Raw genomic sequence first — 20,033 nt, forward strand, 5'->3', positions numbered from 1 at the left:
AGGGGAGACTGTTACAATCTTCTATGGCAAAACAATTTCACGAGATCAAATTCAATACTTTGGTTCAAATGATTCAAATGGCTCTGAGCACTAAGGGACTTAACTTCTGAAGTCGTCAGTCCCCTAGAACTTAGAACAACTTAAACCTAACTAACCAAAGGACATCACACACATCCATGCCCAAGGCAGGATTTGGACCTGCGACCATAGCGGTCGCGCGGCTCCAGACTGTAGTGCCTAGAACCACTCGGCCAGTACGACCAGCAATACTTTGATCTGCTCTTTGCTCTCTCATCTCTCAATGCCAGTATAGTCATTGAGTAACTTACAAGATGATTTTGAACCACTGACTAGACCAAAGCCTTGTAGGTTTTATGGTCAGATTGGTTGACAAAATTTTACTTTCAGAGTCATTGAACATTTGTCTCATTGCTCATGTTATGCTCATTTTTGATACATTCATTGTTTGTTTGTCAGCAACGTTCTGACTTCTCTTGAAACTGTGATGAAGTTCTTTTTGTTTGTATAGCAGTTTTTTAACATGGATATTAAACCACCGTGGGTCTTTCCCGTTGAAGATATTGCTCAAAACATACTTGTCTAAGTCATACGAACAAGAATGACTAGCCAGTCTGTCCGTTTTATCAACTGAAAGAAAAGTTTCAAATAAAATAGATTTAAATGATGTTAGTAACTACTGGTATTTCAGTAAAATAGAGACACAAAAACATGTACTGTAATAATATTGATAATAACTACTGTCTTGTACTTAAATCAAGAAACTAACTGAAGTTATAGTTCTAAGAGCATTGTTTCCAGACATTTAAAATAAAAGATAATTTTCTTATTCTGTTGATTATTATTTCTTTCCACTCTACCTGACGGTTGCTGTACTAAATGATGATTCACATTCTCACCTATACCTTTAAGTTTGTAGGCCTATATTACATTACTAGAGCCTAGAGTACACAAATTATAAAGAGTTAATTTTTTTCTTGGCCATTATACCTATAACATACAATTTTTTCCAAAATATTCACTGCAAATATGTCAGTTTCTAAGCAGATCAGTGGCCTCATTTAATTATGCTGCCCTGGGCCTCTGACAGGCTTAGTCTGCCACTGAATCATTTTCACCTTCTTTTTTGAACTGAGGTTGTAGTAGCCCTTACTTCCTCAGCATTTTTTAAATTTTGTTATTAAACCAATGTGGTTCTCTTTTGTCCTTAGCCACTTACTCTGCACATACTTCTCCAGAGTGCAATTTATGGTCCATTTGAACTTTGGCCATAATTCCTCTATGCCCTTCAAAATGGAACAAAAGAATGTATATTTACCGTCTAAGTGGAATGCTAATTACTGCTAATGTGATGTTTCTAGCAAAAATACTTTCATAGCCTTCTTTATGGATTTATTAACTGTAGTAACCATCTTCACTATAATGACATCATGATCACTAATCCCTGTCCCTTTACTGACACCATCGATAAAGTCAGGCTTGTTTTTATAGACATGATATAAAATGTTTCAACTGAGTGTAAGTTCTTGAACTGACTGCTTATGATAGTTTAAAGAAAATGTGTTTGAAAGCACTTTGCAAGACTTTCTGCCTATACCACCTGTAATGAATTCATAGATGTCCCAGTTTAAAATTAGTAGGTTACAGTCACGTCCATCTAATATTGCATGATTGTGTATTTCTGCTCTGCTGAGCATAAAAGTTCCTTGAATGATTCTAAAATATCACTGTGGAATCAGTTAGCCAATAGAAATATCTGATCATTAACTTGAGTCCAATTAGACTTGTTACATGCTTCCAGATAACTTCATAGTGAGACTCAATTTTGACCTTGACATACATAATATTTTTGTTGACTGCCATGAACACTCTCCCTCCTGTGATGTCCAATCTGTCTTTCCAATACACATTACATGCCTTGCTAAATATTTCAGAGCTTTCTACTCTGGATTTCAGCCTGCTCTCAGTTCTAAGAATAATATGAGCAAGGCAACTTTTCTGGAGGGCAGTAAATTCAGGAAATTGGTTATGAATACTTTGACAATTTAGTGTAGAAATTTTGACTGTTAAAGTGGCTTTACTTCTTACCATGTTTGATTTTGCTCTCTGCATATCAGCTGATGAGTATTATCAGAGGACTCAAACTACCACCTAGCCCTTTAAAAAAATATATAAGGTGCATTCCACAAGGTGTCCTTTGTTGACAAACAGGAGTGCTACGCACAGAATGGCAAGGGTAGTGAGACAACACCCTGCTATCCAAGAAGCTGCTTTATTTGTGTAGTGCACCCCTGACCTATGAAGGTGAGTCCTAAAATTCTCCACCCCATTTGCATTTGTGTGCCTTGCACACACCAAGCACAAAAAGCTAAACCTCAGATTCCACTGCAAAGACTACCTGATGCCTCTGGACCATTTGAAGTAATGGCTTTGAATGATCTAGGGCCATTTCCACAAATACAGAAAGAAATTAAGAATATATTATCAGTTAATGATCACTTCTCATACTACTTAGTCTTTGTCTCCATCTCTGACATGACAGCAGAGGTTGCAGCAAAAGCTTTATTTATGCATTTAGTTTTATCTTTAGGAAGTCTTGACCTTGACAGATCATGGGATGAGTATCATGTCTATACTGTTCATACAAGTTTGTAAACTGCTGTACATTATAAAATGGAGGACAACACCCTTACATGTCAAGACAGACAGAAGGGGTGAGCATGTACTCAGAATCATAACTAAGATATAACTAAGATGCTTTTTTATCAGGTCAATAAAACTCACAGTGATTGGAATAAGTAGGTGCCAAATATTGTGTCTGCTGACAATAATTGAATACATAAGTTGAGTGTACACACTCCTTATGACATTGTGTATGGACGAAAGTTGATCTTCACTTTTGAATTAGAAGTTACATCACCTGTGAGTAGTGTTGCCTGTGAAGCATCTGGAACACTTTGACCTGTGCAGGGGGTGGGTATACCTACATTCTGTGGCTAATGACATCATCAAGATGGCAGATGATTCAAAAACACAAGAAGGTGTGGGTGGGAAATTTAAAAATGCAAGTTGGCAAGAAATTAAAAAATTAATAATAACAAAAAATACAATTTGGTGGAACTAGTCTAGTTGAAGTGTTGGAACATGTGAGGCAATACAGACCCTACGACTTATCTTAGAAAATAGATTAAGGAAAGGCATTTGTAGCATTTGTAGACTTAGAGAAAGCTTTTGACAGTGTTGGCTGGAATTCTCTCTTTCAAATTCTAAAGGTGGCAGGGGTAAAATACAGGGAGGGAAAGGCTATTTACACAATTTGTACAGAAACCAGATGGCAGTTATAAGAGTCAAGGGGCATGAAAGAGAAGCAGCGGTTGGGAAGGGAGTGAGACAGGGTTGTAGCCTCTCCCCGTCGTTATTCAGTCTGTATATTGAGCAAGCAGTAAAGGAAACAAAAGAAAAATTCAGAGTAGGTATTAAAATCCATGGAGAAGAAATAAAAACTTTGAGGTTCACTGATGACATTGTAATTCTGTCAGAGACAGCAAAGGACTTGGAAGAGCAGTTTAATGGAATGGACAGTGTCTTGAAAGGAGGAACATCAACAAAAGCTAAATGAGGATAATGGAATGTAGTCTAATTAAGTTGGGTGATGATGAGGGAATTAGATTAGGAAATGAGACACTTAAAGTAGTAAAGGAGTTTTGCTATTTGGGGAACAAAATAACTGATGATGGTCAAAGTAGAGAGGATATAAAATGTAGACTGCCAATGTCAAGGAAAGAATTTCTGAAGAAGAGAAATTTGTTAACATCGAGTATAGATTTAAGTGTCAGGAAGTCGTTTCTAAAAGTATTTGTATGGAGTGTAGCCATGTATGGAAGTGAAACATGGACGATAAATAGTTTGGAAAAGAAGAGAATAGAAGCTTTCAAAATGAAGATTAGATGGGTAGATCACATAATTAATGAGGAGGTATTGAATAGAATTGGGGAGAAGAGAAGTTTGTGGCACAACTTGACAAGAAGAAGGGACCGGTTGGTAAGACATGTTCTGAGGCATCAAGGGATCACAAATTTAGCATTGGAGGGCAGCGTGGAGGGTAAAAATCGTAGAGGGAGACCAAGAGATGAATACACAAAGCAGATTCAGAAGGATCTAGGTTGCAGTAACTACTGGGAGATGAAGAAGCTTGCACAGGATAGAGTAGCATGGAGAGCTGCATCAAACCAGTCTCAGGACTGAAGACCACAACAACAACAACAGTCCAGTTGTAAATTATCCTCCCATAAGACCCCCCTCTCCTCAGTCAAGCACAGTGAAGTATTAAAATGAGGTAACCAATCAAATGTAGTTTCAATAAATAAATAAAACAAGTCCTATTAATCCAGTTGTCTTTTGTCTACCAGGCACCTGCTCCAGCCATTCTAAGTGTAGTATTAAAATGAGGCAGTCCGATCAGAATGTAGTTGCAATAAATGAACAAAATAAATTTATGAAACTCCAGTTAGACCAGTTGTGCATTGTACCCAACACCACCTCTCCAACCTAACACTGTGTAGCATTAAAACAAGGTGCCTGAGTCAAGTACCTGTCAAGATCCAACTGAATTGCCTAAAATTGGCTCCAAGATATTTTTTAATGCTGTAATATTTTTCTGCATTGTGAAATACATAATCTTCATTTGAATTGGCGTCATGTTCAAAGACATTTTCCAGTGCTACAATTATTTCCATGCTTCCTCACCTTAATTTTGTAAATCCTCACTATTCAGTGCCCCCCCCCCTCCCTCCCTCCCCCCCAATTCCTCTTTCTCTCTCTTTAAACCAGAAACTCAGTCTTCTCCAGCCATTTTGGTAATTTTATTGAAATTGTGTTTACAACCTAGTTTCTGGGTGAGGCCATAGGCAGTTCAGAGCAACTCAATCAGGAAAATGCCATAGGATAATTGTGCCTAGGTAGTTTCATGGTTGGCTAATTCTTGTCCTTGTTCAGCAGTAGAAACTGATCTTCTCCCCAAGGAGGGATTCTTGTCTGAATTTCATTTTAATCAACTGTAGCTCCACTGGCTACAGTTCTAGTAAGCTGAGAAAACAATGGTTTCAATGAAACTTCCTGGCAGATTAAAACTGTGTGCCCGACCGAGACTCGAACTCGGGACCTTTGCCTTTCGCGGGCAAGTGCTCTACCATCTGAGCTACCGAAGCACGACTCACGCCCGGTACTCACAGCTTTACTTCTGCCAGTATCTCGTCTCCTACCTTCCAAACTTTACAGAAGCTCTCCTGCGAACCTAGCAGAACTAGCACTCCTGAAAGAAAGGATATAGCGGAGACATGGCTTAGCCACAGCCTGGGGGACGATTCCAGAATGAGATTTTCACTCTGCAGCGGAGTGTGCGCTGATATGAAACTCCCTGGCAGATTAAAACTGTGTGCCCGACCGAGACTCGAACTCGGGACCTTTGCCTTTCGCGGGCAAGTGCTCTACCATCTGAGCTACCGAAGCACGACTCACGCCCGGTACTCACAGCTTTACTTCTGCCAGTATCTCGTCTCCTACCTTCCAAACTTTACAGAAGCTCTCCTGCGAACCTAGCAGAACTAGCACTCCTGAAAGAAAGGATATAGCGGAGACATGGCTTAGCCACAGCCTGGGGGGTTTCAATATTCCCCAGTATGTCAGTGTTCTTCCAGTCTCCTCTACACACCAACAAAATGTTAGTGGTCTCTGTGTTTTACATTTCCACCCTTAAATACTCCCTTGAAAACATGACAAATCTCATGAAGGAAATTAACAGTCATGAATATCTTTCTTCAAGACTAAAATATGGAATTTGTGTGGGAAGAGATTGGTACTATATGGAGGATGTGTAAGGACATCCCACCAAAACTTACCCAGCATAATTCAAACAACCTTCACACATTGATATTCCTAGCGGACATTACTACATATGTATGATTTCATAACTTCTTCATTCATGGCTTACACACTCCATCTCAACCCCTCAATAGTACACCATCACATCTAACAAATTCTTAATCTGACAGTAAACTTAAGTGATCTTAAATTTTTAAAATCAAGTAGTTAGCATCTACTGCATGTACTCTCTCTCTCTCTCTGTGTGTGTGTGTGTGTGTGTGTGTGTGTGTGTGTGTGTGTGTGTGTGTGTGTGTGCGTGCATGTGTGTGTGCACATGTGTGTGTGTGTGTGTGTCCAAATAGGGGGAATTAACACAATTAATGTGAAGAATCTTGAAAATACTGTAGTACTAGCAAATATCTTTGAACATTAAGCCAATTCTGTTGGATCTTGACAGGTACGTTGTGACTGAAGCTGCTTCATGTTAATACTATGCTAAGATTTGCTGGAGAGGGTGTGTGGGGTTCAAAGCACAAGTGGGCTAGTTTCATTTTTCTAAAGTTATTTTATTTATTTATTGCAACTACATTTAATACTTTGCTGTGATTGACTGGAGAGAAGAAAAGCAAGAAAAAATGGGGGGGGGGGGGGGTGTTATAAAACACAGCTGGGCTAGTTATATCATATTGTTTTTAATTAATATTGTTGTTTGTTTTAATTTCCCACCATCTTGAATTTTTTAATTTCTCAGCACCACCATCGCAAATTTTTAAATTCCCTGTCAATCCCATCACAGATTTTGTAATTATTTGCCATCTTGATGACATCATAAACGCAGACCCTGTGTGTAAGCAAGCCGAGGCGCAAATATCAAAGTTACCAGGAAGCTTCATAGACAATACGACTCCTGTGAATGCTAGGTTACAACCAGTGGAGCACACATTGATCATTCATTTTGGTGGGCTTAACTCATACCACTGTCATTTGACATTGCCACCAGCTGTAATTTCTGTGGCTTCTGTGTGAGCAAAATTCAGTGCCCCTAAGGTATTAAATAAAGGACATAAGAAGCTCACATACTTATCATCCCATTGATACCCATTGTGCTTCAAAGAACACTGTGTATTAAAGCAAGAGTCTGAGTCCCATTTTCTAAAACTATTCATGCAAAATTTAAAAAAAGTTAAAAAATTTAATTCTGAGATATCGACTCCTGTTTTCTGGATTCCCTGTTTCCTATAAATTAATATTATTCATTCTACATTCTCAGTGACTGTTTTGTGAATATGCAGCAATCTCCCTTACCAATTCCTTCCCTTCCAACTACTTTCAAGTCAAACCCTAGAGCCTCACATAATGACTCCTATTCTTATTTCCCTTCTTTTATGGGCTAGAACAGTTTCAGAGACATTAAGCTACAATACTCTACTATGTGGTCCTTGTATGGCATCAACTTATGGCTTCACCCACTACTGGAGCTCCCAGGACTACAGTCCTGGCCACAACATTTACATAAAACTCCTTGTATAACCTTTGTGAGCCCATCTGGCACTTTTGGCCACAATAACCCATATTGCATTTAGCTGTTAAGTCCCCAAAATGCTTACTCCATCTTCTACGAGAGAGGGAAGGATGTGCAGCTCATCTGGCCCGAATAGGGCATATCAGGGATTTTTATTGTTATTTCATAACATTTTCTGTTTAAATTATCACTTTCAGTATTCACATGTTGCCTATTGTGGCCTACAAGCTAATTATAATCATCAACAGAAACACACCAACAGGCAAGTTCCCCCATGCTGTGTCTGAGCAACCAGGGAGTAGTGTGGGGGAGAAATCACATGCTAGCTGTAGGATGTAGCCAGAGTGTTAGGCCGACAGACAGTCACTGCTCTGGCTCTGACTTCAGCTGGGCATGACATCCATCCTTTCCTCTTTCTCTCCTAATTCCTCTGTAAAACAATACCTTCCATTGCCAACAAGACTCATTGGTGGTCTGTTATTTACCACAGGGTGTACTTAATTATACACCAAAATTTCTGAATGCAATGAGATGTCTTTAGCTGGTCCTGTTATTCAAAAAGACACTTCCTTTGGACACTCACAATCCTGAGACACCTTAAGTTTACTTCAGCACCATACAGATTAAGATTGTAAACATAGTTTCTGTTTTGTTAATATATTTTTTGATTCATTCCACGTCCTTGTAGGTTGTCGTTTTTGGTATAATCTGCAGAATGTAGTAGGAATATGGCGAATGAATGAGTGAAATCGTTACTTTGTTGTTTCATTACTTCAATCAAAAAGCCAAAGTTTCCATAAAAGAGCAAGTAGTATGTCAGTTGAATTTAAATATTCTCTGTAACAACGGTTTTATACTTTTGCTTTGTATATAATTTCAACAGTTCTGTCTCATGTTTGAAAGAGTTCTAGAGTGGTTCATACAAAGTGCTGACTTCTTGCTGGAATGTAATACACAGTTTCCAGAATCATCTTCACATTGTTCTTTCTCATGTTGATTTAATGAATCCTCTAACCCAGTCTGTACTATACCAAAACCATTACAGACTGGCTACTGTTAGAAACAGTATAATATACATGAGGATCACTGTTCGCTTATGTAAAGTTTAAATGAAGTAATAATGCTGGACCATATGCTTGCTAACTGAGATTTAATATTACTGGTTATGGAGATTTATGATATTTATTTATTTAGCCATCCGTGGACATTTTAAAATGTATGGATGTTGTCAGTTGTGTACATTCATATATTTATACAGTTTGTTGTTACATGTAGTTAAATATTGTGACATATAAGTTATTTACAATCATTTTTGCTCCTTATCAAAATATTGTGAAACAAAAGCTATTTACAATCATTTTGTATTAAGGAATTCACTTATAGTGTAAATGCAGTGTTCCTGCAAAAACAATTTAAGATTTTTCCTAAAGTGGTACATGTTATCTGCTTCTTTTATATTCTGCAGCAGTTTATTATACAGTTTTACACCTTCACACAAGAAGCTATTTTAAATCTTATGTTTATTCTTCCTCTCTAGGTGAAGACAGTGACTTGCTCATGTACTATAGTTATGAAAACTGCTATTTGTGCTATAATTTTCTATATTTTTCTTGATGCACACTATGGTTTGGAATATAAATTCACAAGGAACAGTTAGAATTTCTAACATTTTGAAAAGTTCTCTGCAGTGGGCCCACTTACTGCTTTTTGTTATTATTCTTACTGCTCTCTTTTGCATTTTAAATACTGTTTGTAAATTCTGAGCACTGTTTCCCCAGAAAACAATACCATAACTGATTACTGAATGAACATAACTAAAGTATACAGTTCTTAAACATTCACTACTGCATGCTGATACAAGGACTTTTAAGTGCATGATGTTGTGGATATCTTTTTTGAGAGTTTCATAGCATGTTCATTCCACTTCATTTGGCTGTCAGTGTGCAACCCTAAGAATTTTGTTGTAGGCATGTCATCTATGGAGATGTTATCTAGTTTTAAATTTAAGGGACTCTATTTTCTGTTCATTCTAAACCATATTGTATTTGTTTTCTTTACATTGAGAGTTTTCCTGAGACCATTTGTGAACGTCCCTCAGCACTTCAGTAGAATTTTCCTACATTTGTGCTGGTGTCTTACTAGTGATTACTATGTTGCTGTCATCCGCAAACAATATCTTCTCTGCATGGCTGATATGTTACGGGAAATCATTTATACATACCAGAAATAATACAGGGCCTAGTAAACTTCCTTGAGGGACTCCAATATTGATATATTGTGGATCAGATATATGTTTCTTAATGTACTTTGATCCACTGGAGAAATGTGTGATCTCTACTGACTGTACTCTGTTTTCTAGATATGAACGAAACTATTTGAGAACCACTCCCCTTACTTCTAGTGCCTCTAATTTATGCGACAGCTTCTGGTGGTCAAATGTATCAAATGCCTTAGACAGGTCTAGGAAGAGGCCAGTTACATAGCTGTTCTCATCAAGTGCTTCTAAAACTGTTTTTGTAAATTGTGCTATTGCAGATTCTGTACCTCTACCAGGCCTGAAACCATGCTGGTCATTGCAGAGGAAGTTGACTTTACCTAGATAGCTCAAAAGCCTGTTTTTCATTATTGTTTCTATCACTTTCGAAAAGCATGACAATAGGGCTATTGGTCTGTAGTTTTCAACATTTTCTGTCACCTTTCTTGTGAACTGGTAAAATTTTTGCATGCTTCAGATAGTCAGGGAAGCAACCAGTTTTGAAGGATTCATTTATGTTTTCTGTTAATGGAGGTTTGATAGCGTTTATGCATTTTTTCAGCACACACATTGGGATTTCATCTAAACCTGCCGAGTTTTTGTTCTTTAATTGCCTTACAACATTGCATACTTCCTCATTAGTAGTTGGAAGCAATACCGTTGAGTTTGCTATATGCTTCTGTATTGTTTGATTAGCACCTTTTCGAAAAATTTTCTGTAAGTTCATTGCAATGCTGCTAAAGTAGGTATTCACATAATGTGCTAATTCTTTTGGGTTACTTTCTAACTTTTCCTTGTTCCTGATTTGCATGTTTGTACTTCTCTGCTTCACAGTTCCTGTTTCTTGTTTCACTACAGCCCATGTAGCTTTACTTTTTTTATTGGCTTAATTTATGAACCTATCATTGGCTGATTTTTTTGCAGTGTTGAGTACCTTCCTGTAGATCCTTTTGTAGTCTTTGTAGTAGTGCAAAAAAACTGGATCACTATTGTCCTTTTTAATGGAGTTTAGGTATTTACAAGTTTGAGTACTTTTTCTAATTCCTGTAGTAATCCATTTATTTTTGGTGGGTGTTCCAATGGGAATTAATGCTTTGTGGAATGTTTCTTCAAATTTTAATTTAAACTCAGACATAAAATCGGAGAACTTACTATTAAGTTTAGTTTCTATTTATACTGCTTCCCTACTTTCATGTGCTAACTTTAAGGAAAACTCTTGCAAAGCAGATGGAGAGTAGACTCTTTTATATACATGCAGTTTTGATTCTTTTTTTACACAAGCTTTTACTTTTATAATCTGACATTCTCTGCCTACATCTGTAGCTACATGGTCAATCGTAGATGATGAATGTGTGGTTATTCTTGTTGCACAGTTGACTAGTGATGATAGACCAAAACTATGTAGGATATTCATAAATGTGTTACTAGTGTCATCTGTTTTAGTTGTATTTATGTTAAAGTCCCCACACAAAAGGATATTATGTTTCAGAGTCAACACTAGTTCTAGGCTTTGTATAAGTTTTGAAAAGAATATCTCTAAATTACCACTGGGAGAACGATATACACATAATATAGTTAGTTTCTTGGGCATATTTATAGCAACTATCTCTATTGCTGACACTTCAAAGTCTTTGTCTACACTTAGCATGATAATATCATTTCTGACTTTAAATTCAATGCCGTTCTTAACATAAATACATGATCCTCCACCTTTCATTGTGTTTCTGCAATAAGAACATGCTTGGACATATGAGGGTAAATTAATATATAAGATTTCACTTTCTTTACACCAGTGCTCTGTAATGCAAATAACAGTGCTGTCTAAGATTTGTAACTCGACTTCCAGCTGTTGCTCTTCACTTTTTTACACATTGAATATTTTGGTGGAGTACTGTTAGACATTTAATGTTAATTATCTTGATGGCTTCTTTTGTGTCATATCTACAATTAAAAAATCCTTCAGATGGGAAGGAGGTGTCCTTTTCTGTCTACTTGGTTCCCCATGGATGGTTGTTTCCATGTCTGCTGCTGCTCCCGCTATTGTTGGGATTTCTGCTGTTACTGCTGTCTGTGATGCTGCTGTTGAGGGTGATGCTGTTGTTGACATTTCTGTTCCAATTATTGTTTGTACTGCTGCATTTTGTGTAACTGGTACTGGTTGTGTTTGTTCTGCTGCTTTGTTTGTTGCTGGTATCATCTGTGATAAGATGACTTCTCCGTTTTGAGTTGATACAATAATAGGCACGATGTTGTTTTTTGTGTACATCATCTCAGCCATCTCATTTATTCTAGAACCTATAAACTTTTTGCCATGAGTATTTAAATGCATACCATGCCTGGTGAAGTGTTTCCTTTCCTAGAATTTCACATCTAGTAAGTTTGTGTTTCTGTATGCTTTGCATATTTTGCGAAATTGCCTGTTGGCCTTAATAATTTCCCGGTTGACACATGACGTTTATATTACATCATATCTGTGTGGTATTCCAGTCACTATTACACTTTCATTTTTCACTGTATCTAGGGTTTTCCAGAGGTCATGGACGGCACTTTTTAGTTCATTGCAATTAACATTGTTTGCACCACCAATTATAACTAAAACCCAATTTTCTTATGTAGTGTTATCACACTGTATGTTCCTTATAACTTTGTTCATAGGGGCCCCAGGTTTTACATAGCTGGTAGCTCTAAGATTGTGTTCATTTTGCAAGATTTTTGTGAGATCGTGACCATGGCAGTCTGAGTAAACAACTAACTTGGATTTCCTAAAATTTGTGTTTCTGCCATTACTGCCTTTTGGGGCAGTGCTATTTCTATATTTTAATATATCAGCGGCGTCTGTCAGATGGCAATCAGTATCATTAAAGTCCTCCTTGTTTGCTTTTACACCGTCTAGAATGGCGAAATTGTTCTGTAGTTTTTTAGACCTAGCCCTGCTGTAAGCACTTTCTGATTCACAGTTTTTGTTTTCGAGAGGATTCCTCAATACTTGCTTTAGATTTTCCAGAAATTCTACGTATTTTCTAGCTGCATTTATATTACAATAAAGCTTATGTAACACATTTAGTTCAATTCTGGCAGTGCACATTTCCGTTGCTACTTGGAGACCGTTACACAGTTGACCACAATCGCACGAGATAATATCAGAGTTTAATTTCACAAAACAACTTGAGTGGTACCATTTATGCATTAGTGAGCATGCTCTAATACCTTTTTCCACTATATCACATGAACAGCACTTTACTGATGATAATAACTCAAAATTTACGGAGCAATTTACCACAGTTTGTATATACGCCGCCATCTTGCATCTTATCCTGAGACTGACAAGTTTACTGATTTTCTATATTGTTAGAAGATGTTGATCATATGCTGCAGCTAGAGATACTACTTGACAACTAGTCTGTTCTGTAATGAGCTCCTTAAAATAGACCTGTAGCTAATATGACCCAGATTCTTCTTGTGTATTAAGCCCAAACTCATCACACTGCAACAACAAAGTAACTTTTGAGATCTATAACAGTGTCTTATATTAACCATAACCAGTGACAAATCATCTAGACTTGGAATGTTTATGATTGCAAATTCCTAATAGTTATGTAAAAAGACTGGAAAAAATTATCAGAGTCACATTCTTCCAATTTTAATTTTATAATGTTTTAACATTGTAATGAAAGCATTGTTCCATTATTTCCTCTGGCACACACACACACACACACACACACACACACACACACACACACACACACACACACACACACACACAGAGACACACACACACACACACACACACTATAATCTTTATTGCGTTGTATTAATCAGTTCATCTTCCAAACCCACTAGTTGCAGAGCACCAAACTTTGGGGGTGGGGTATCAAGAATTTCATATTATCTGTTATTGACCACAACTCACAAATAACCTTCAAAATAACCACAATATGAAAGCAACACTGAAATTCATGAAACATGTAATTTACAAAATTTCATATTACAAAAATTATTTACTTTTTTCTGAAATTTGTATCTCACTAGAAATCTCAGGTGATGAAGAACTTGCTGGACTGAGGATTTATAGAAATTAATAAGAACTAAATTGCATTATAAATGATATCTTTAAAACACAAGGGTTCATCTTGATGTTAATACTAAAATTCCACTTATATTTTTACACTGTTAAATTAAATAAAGAGCACTGAAAAAGTCTCAACTTTAAGAAAGTTAATTTTAAAATATAATTTCACTCTCTAGTCAAATTATATGCACTGTTGACAACAAAAACTGTAAATACATATTTCAGTAACTAAGCAAGGATATAACAACATTTCATTTGTTTTAAAGAATTCGTAATATCTGTTCTATTTGTAACTCTGATACTCTTTTCTGACAGACACCTGTATACGAAAGTAACATTGCAGGAGATTTGTTGATACTGTGAGTTTGTCAAAGACCTTAAATGTCTCTGAGGCAAAAGTTTCTCATAATTTGTATGCTCTAGATGCAGACATGTATACAATGAACTCTTTAAAATTACTTATTGTGCAACACTGGTGAAAGTGGTGCAATGTATACACTGAGTAGATATCAACCTACCAGTGAATAAATGAAGATATTTATCAATATCAGTCGCCTGTTTATTGAAGAGACAGCAAAGGACATCAAAATAATACCTACTTGCAATTTAGTCTTTGAGAATACATAATGCATTTCTACAACTGGAGAAGAATAACACAGTGAAATAATCACAAACATTTCAATCTGGCCCCTTTTAGCTAACCTTACAGCAGTGGAATTTGTTGTGCATTCCTCATAACCTACGAGTGTACCTAAGAGTTCTGCACAAGAAGTGTGAATGGCAGTTACAACACACACAGGCTGATCTCACCCCACTCAACTTCACTTGCACATTCATTAGTAATATTTACCAGGATCATTTTGACAGCTGATTGGGTATACAACTGAAGTGAAATCATCAGAACAAAGAAGCAGCAACAAAAATATTCTCTATTTGAAACACATAGCAGATGCATTATGCACTTTGTTTAACAAAGTAACAGACAGGAATCAAGGTGAATAATCTATGTATTTCTCAGTGTTATAGACACTATTAGATATCAATTTTTTAGTTCTTTCTAAATAAATCTTACGTTGAGTATTTCTGCAGACAATATGTTTATGATTATTTTCAGTTGATGTAACATACCTTTTATGTTTTTCTTTGTATAGAAATCATTCCTACTTGTTTTCATTTCTGCCTTTCATGTACAGGGAATGTAAGCAGAATGGACCCATTTCCAATATGCACCTCAGATCTCGCTCTTCCTTTATATTCAAATAGGACAATAATACATCAGCCTGCTAAGTTAGAGGAGCTTTCAGACATATTTGCTGATTTTGCGGATGAGTTTATATCACAAAGGTAATCTTTTGTTATCATACAGATGGAAAATAACTGTTTATGTACATTTACTTGATAATATTGTGCCTCTCACATATATGTACACTTATGTAATAATATTGTGCCTCTATTATGAAACCATATTACTGTGCCTCTCATACACTGGAGACATAAAAATTACTTCCAGCTGAAATGATATTTGAAATGACAGAGCAAAGGTGGAAGATATTTTTTTATTCATTGTAAATTACGGCCTGCCATCTTGGTAATTAAAATAGCCTATTTAATCAAGTACATCATATTAAGATATATGTCTAAAATGTTAATTATTGCTTGTCACATTTTACTATTAAAGGCAATTAGCAAAGAATTGGTAATTAATATGACTAGGTTGTGTAATAGGAGCAGTTACTGTTGATAACCCCTCCCCACAAATTTCCTTGTAGGCTGTTAGAGTCTACCCACCTATACAGAATTTGGAATCTGAAGAGATGCTTCTTTGTGTAGAAACCAAAAAATTTTTAGCAAAGGTGTCACAGTGACATTAATCTCCTGTACAACAATGATTATCACAATTATTGCTATATGTGTCAGTTATGTTTCACTGAGCACTTTGTCCTTTAAAATTTGCATATATCTGTCCCTGTGTCTCAAAACACAATCCACCATTGTTATTGCTCATCCCCAGATTCATTTTTTTCCCTGTAAAATGCAGCTCTGTTTCTTTTTAGTTAAGTGGAATATAGTATTATGCTGGTTCAGTCACAACAAGTCTCTAGTGGCTGGCATTAGTCTTATCATCATCTTCATTTTTGTGCTCCCTTGATGTTGGGGAAATTCTAGAAGTTCATTCTCAAGATGGAATGATAGCACTTGCATCTCACGTGTGATTACTTCTAAAGCATTAAAGATTGCAGTTAATTTGTCTTACAATTTGCATGCATGTAGGGCATCTGCTAGGATAAGTTCAGCTCATTCATTTATTTATGCATTCATCATATTCTATAGACTACATAATATACAAGAATCTTCCAGATTATGGTAAAAGTCATGGAAAGACAAAAGAAACAACTCTCAGAGATTAAATCTCCCAATTCTATTAATAATAAGCTATCTGCAAAGTTAAGATTGTGTGTACTTAAATAGGGTAAATTTAACATATTTAAATTAACACAAAAGCTACTACTTTGGAAACTTTGCTACTTTCTCACTTACATACTAGATGATCTGATAGAGTGTTTCTGGCAGATGTGCTGTTAATTCCTGTCTCAAATGATCCCATATCAGAATTTACTTAGGGCACATGAAAGACACAACTGCTCAAAAAGTCACCATTTAGTGAATAATGCTATCAAGTACAAGAACTAGTCATGGAAGGTGACCACAATATAACAAATGTAATATGTCACAGGAGTAACCACTCAGCCACTGAACATTGCTGGTTGCAAGAGCAGTAACTGAAATCACAGTACACAATAAGTTACTCAAGTGACCTTTGCAAACAGTGATGTACCCTGTTACTCAAGTGACCACTAATGACACTACACAATATGTCACTCTGGTGACCAATGAAATCATGTCACCATCACAAAAGGCATCTAGAACTAACAGAAACATGGTCACTCAACTATCAAGCAGTCCAATAGATGTTGCTGTGGTCATGCTACCATTATCCATTGCAAGTCCAGGGTGTCCATTTCTGCTGTTTACTGTTTAGCTTAGCCTGGAAAGTCAGGAGACACCAATTCAAAACAATGGCTCATTGAAGATTTATACAAACTGGTGATTCTTTCTTTTATGAGACCTTTGTAAAGATTTTGTTGAACTTCTTTGAACAAACTACTTCACAGGAACTGCACTGTCTTAAAATATTTCTTCATGTTGGTAGTTAATTTTAATACTGGCAGTGAGAAAATTGCTTGAAAACAATTTTGTGTAAAACCATAGATAGTGGGAAGAGCTCGAAGTGTTCACTGCAATTAGCTCCATGGGTACAGAGAGAGTACATAAAGAACAATGAAATCATTTGAGAATGGGTGAATAAAGATTTCAATTTGCCATTATGAAAGTAGCCCCCCCCCCCCCCCCTCAATATTTGCGAACAAGATACACATTTAAGAAATTTCATTACTTAATTTCATTCATCATAACTGATGTTTTTGAAAGGCCTGTAACTGTCTCGTTCATGATCAACATAATGAAACACTGCATTAGTACATATATTTTCATGTTTAAATGATGTCTTCTGTCAAGTTATTCTTATTATCAAGAATGAATATTTACATAGGTATTTTGTAATGCTTATATGTGTAACTGTTCCCATATTCCTCTCTTCTTAAACCATGAATGCAATTTCTGCCAAAGATTTTCTCATGGTTAGGTTAAGATTCTTATCAATAGGTGAAAGCTATACCAACTTGCAATATAGAACTCAAACCCCACAGTGTATTATTCCAGAAACACATGAACCAAAATATAAATCACTTTAGGAGGAATTTCTGAAGGTGGCAGTTAAGATATTTAGAATACAAATAAACACATCTATTTCACTTATGTATCCTACTTTTATTGACACTTGACATCCCACATCACAATAGACTCCTTAGTCCATTTAATTTCTTCCTTACCTCATCCACAGTGCAGTCACTTTCACACAGCTGATTGCTGCACCTATTTCTTTACAACATTCTAATCACCTGTCATGGTTTTTGTTGTGAAAATACTTTGTGTTATCAAGAATTTTGTATTTTTCATACTTTGCAATGATCACTGTGGTGATAGCCGCATACCAAATAGGTTTTGATGTCATTTTATAGGTTAAAGGCACTACAGCAAGTGAAGTTACACTTATACATTAGTGAACTGAAGGCTTTTAAAGACATTGAATTACAACAAATCATAAAAAAGAGTGACATGTTTGTGACAAATCTCCAGTGTACCATTGTTTTGAACTGCCTTCTCCCACTGTCCTGAGCAGTGATACAAGGATTAAATTTGGGCAATTCTCCTAGGTTTTCCTGTGTAATGGAACATTTGAAAATGGAGTTAAGCATTCAATTTTCAAATGTTCCATTACAATGGAAAACCTAGGAGAATCACCCAAATTTAATCCTCATATCACTGAAAGGATAAAAGAAATAAGTATTAGTGTCAATGGTGTTGAGAAACAGCTGATCAAAGCTTCAGGGCCTGATGGAATCCCTGTCAGATTCTATACTGAATTTGTGGCAGAGTTAGCCCCTCTTCTAACTATAATCTATCGTAGATCCCTCGAACAGGAAACTGTGCCCAGTTCTTGGAAAAAAGCACAGGTCATATCCATCTACAAGAAGGGTAGTAGAACTCTACCCTGTTTCAATCCCCATCTCATTCACTAGGCAATGGACAATAACTTTGATGCCAGTAACAGCTTTCACATACAACCAGAATTTCTTTTGGTTTTGTGGAATAAAATGACAATATGCTGCTGTGCTAGTTACTGAAGACAGCAAGCGTTGCTATCTTGCGAGCCAAATGCATTTCATTCAACATCTCTCTATCCCTAGGCCTATGCTTTGTTTTACACCTGTTATGCAGTAATCTCTCTTTCTTTAGAAGTGTCTTTACAGTGACTGTATACCATGGAGGTTCCCTTCCATTATGAACTGTTCTACTACATACATATCCATCCAGTGCATGGTCTACTATTCTTCTCTATGTGCTCCTCCCCTGTGCTGAAACTTACAAGATCCTCATTGAGATATGACCCTAATGATTTTTATCTAGTTTACTGAACATATATATCTTTCTGCTTGTTTTAGTTCTCCTTCGACCCTTGGTAATCATTGTTGCCACAACTGTGTCATAGTTACTAATACCAGTTTTGATGTGGATGTCTTCAAAGAGGTCAGGTCTATTTGTTGCCATTAAATCCAATATATTTTCATCATGAATAGGGTTCCTAACTATCTGTTCTAGGTAGTTTTCAGAGAAAGCATTTAGTAATGTTTCACAGGATGCCTTATCATGCCCAACACTAACAAAACTGTAATTGTTTCAATTAATTGTTGGTGGGTGATAGAAGGATCTAATTATCATTTTATGGAACTGGGAGATATTATCCACTCGGTGGAACTGGCATGTTGAGCAGCAGTTGTTAGTTTGCTGGGAGACATATGTGATGGGTTTGTTGTTGATAAATATCTTAAAGTTCCTGGCCTCCAACTGGGTGAAAGTAGCATATCCCTCCATTTTTGTTGTGTAGCCAAAGCTTCTTTGAAAAGAAGTTCAACAGTTGCCAGGAACCACTGAAGTCTTGCTCTAACACTATGCCTAAGGTATGCTAGTTGGCACTGAATACCAGTGTCAGCCAGGTGTGATGTGCTGGGTGAGTCAGAAGTGCAGCATTAGCAAGGCTGTTCTTGGCAGCAGTTAAAGCAGTGTCCATTTGGTCTATCTAAGGGACAGGGTTGTTGTCTTTTGTGTTGGGACCAGCAAGGGTGTCTGTCAGCAGTTCTTGAAGGGAAGCTGTGCCAGGGGGGTGGCGGGAGATGAAGTTCAGCATTCTAGCATTCTGAGGAACCAGCAGAGTTCTTGGAAGGTTTGTGGGTGCATAATTTCCTGAACTTTCTGAAATTTTTCAGAAAGGGGAGTCTGCACAAATCTGGTGGTCCAGAAATGTCACTTGGAAGGCACCAAAGATGCATTTTGAGGGCTTAATGATAACTACAAAATTGTTGAGCCATTGAAACACTGCTCTCAACTGGTCATGATGTCATTGATGTGAAAAAGAAAATACCACTATGTCATCAATATAGTCTGAGAATAAGGGCAACTCACACAGCATGGTGTCAATGAATCACCTCCATTCTTGTGCAGCATTTTGAAGGCCAAATGTCATGAAAAGCAAATCAAAGAGACAAAAGGACATGGTTGTAGCTGTCTTCAGTCTATTTTCTGTGGCAACTGGTATCTGGTTGAATGCTTTTGTGAAGTTGAGGACTCTA

At 36.7% G+C, this 20,033-nt stretch overlaps 1 protein-coding gene across 1 annotated transcript in view; it reads left to right on the forward strand.

Moving 5' to 3' along the window:
- The window catches only part of LOC124596268 (arylsulfatase G-like), a 114,915-nt gene that overhangs the window by 46,455 nt on the left and 48,427 nt on the right, over positions 1-20,033 (forward strand). The window contains exon 5 of the mRNA XM_047135342.1: positions 14,919-15,069. Within this exon, the coding sequence (XP_046991298.1) occupies positions 14,919-15,069 (151 nt within the window). The remainder of the gene's footprint in view (positions 1-14,918; positions 15,070-20,033) is intronic.

This window comes from Schistocerca americana, chromosome 2 (genome assembly GCF_021461395.2).
Source record: "Schistocerca americana isolate TAMUIC-IGC-003095 chromosome 2, iqSchAmer2.1, whole genome shotgun sequence".
Lineage (NCBI taxonomy): Eukaryota > Metazoa > Arthropoda > Insecta > Orthoptera > Acrididae > Schistocerca > Schistocerca americana.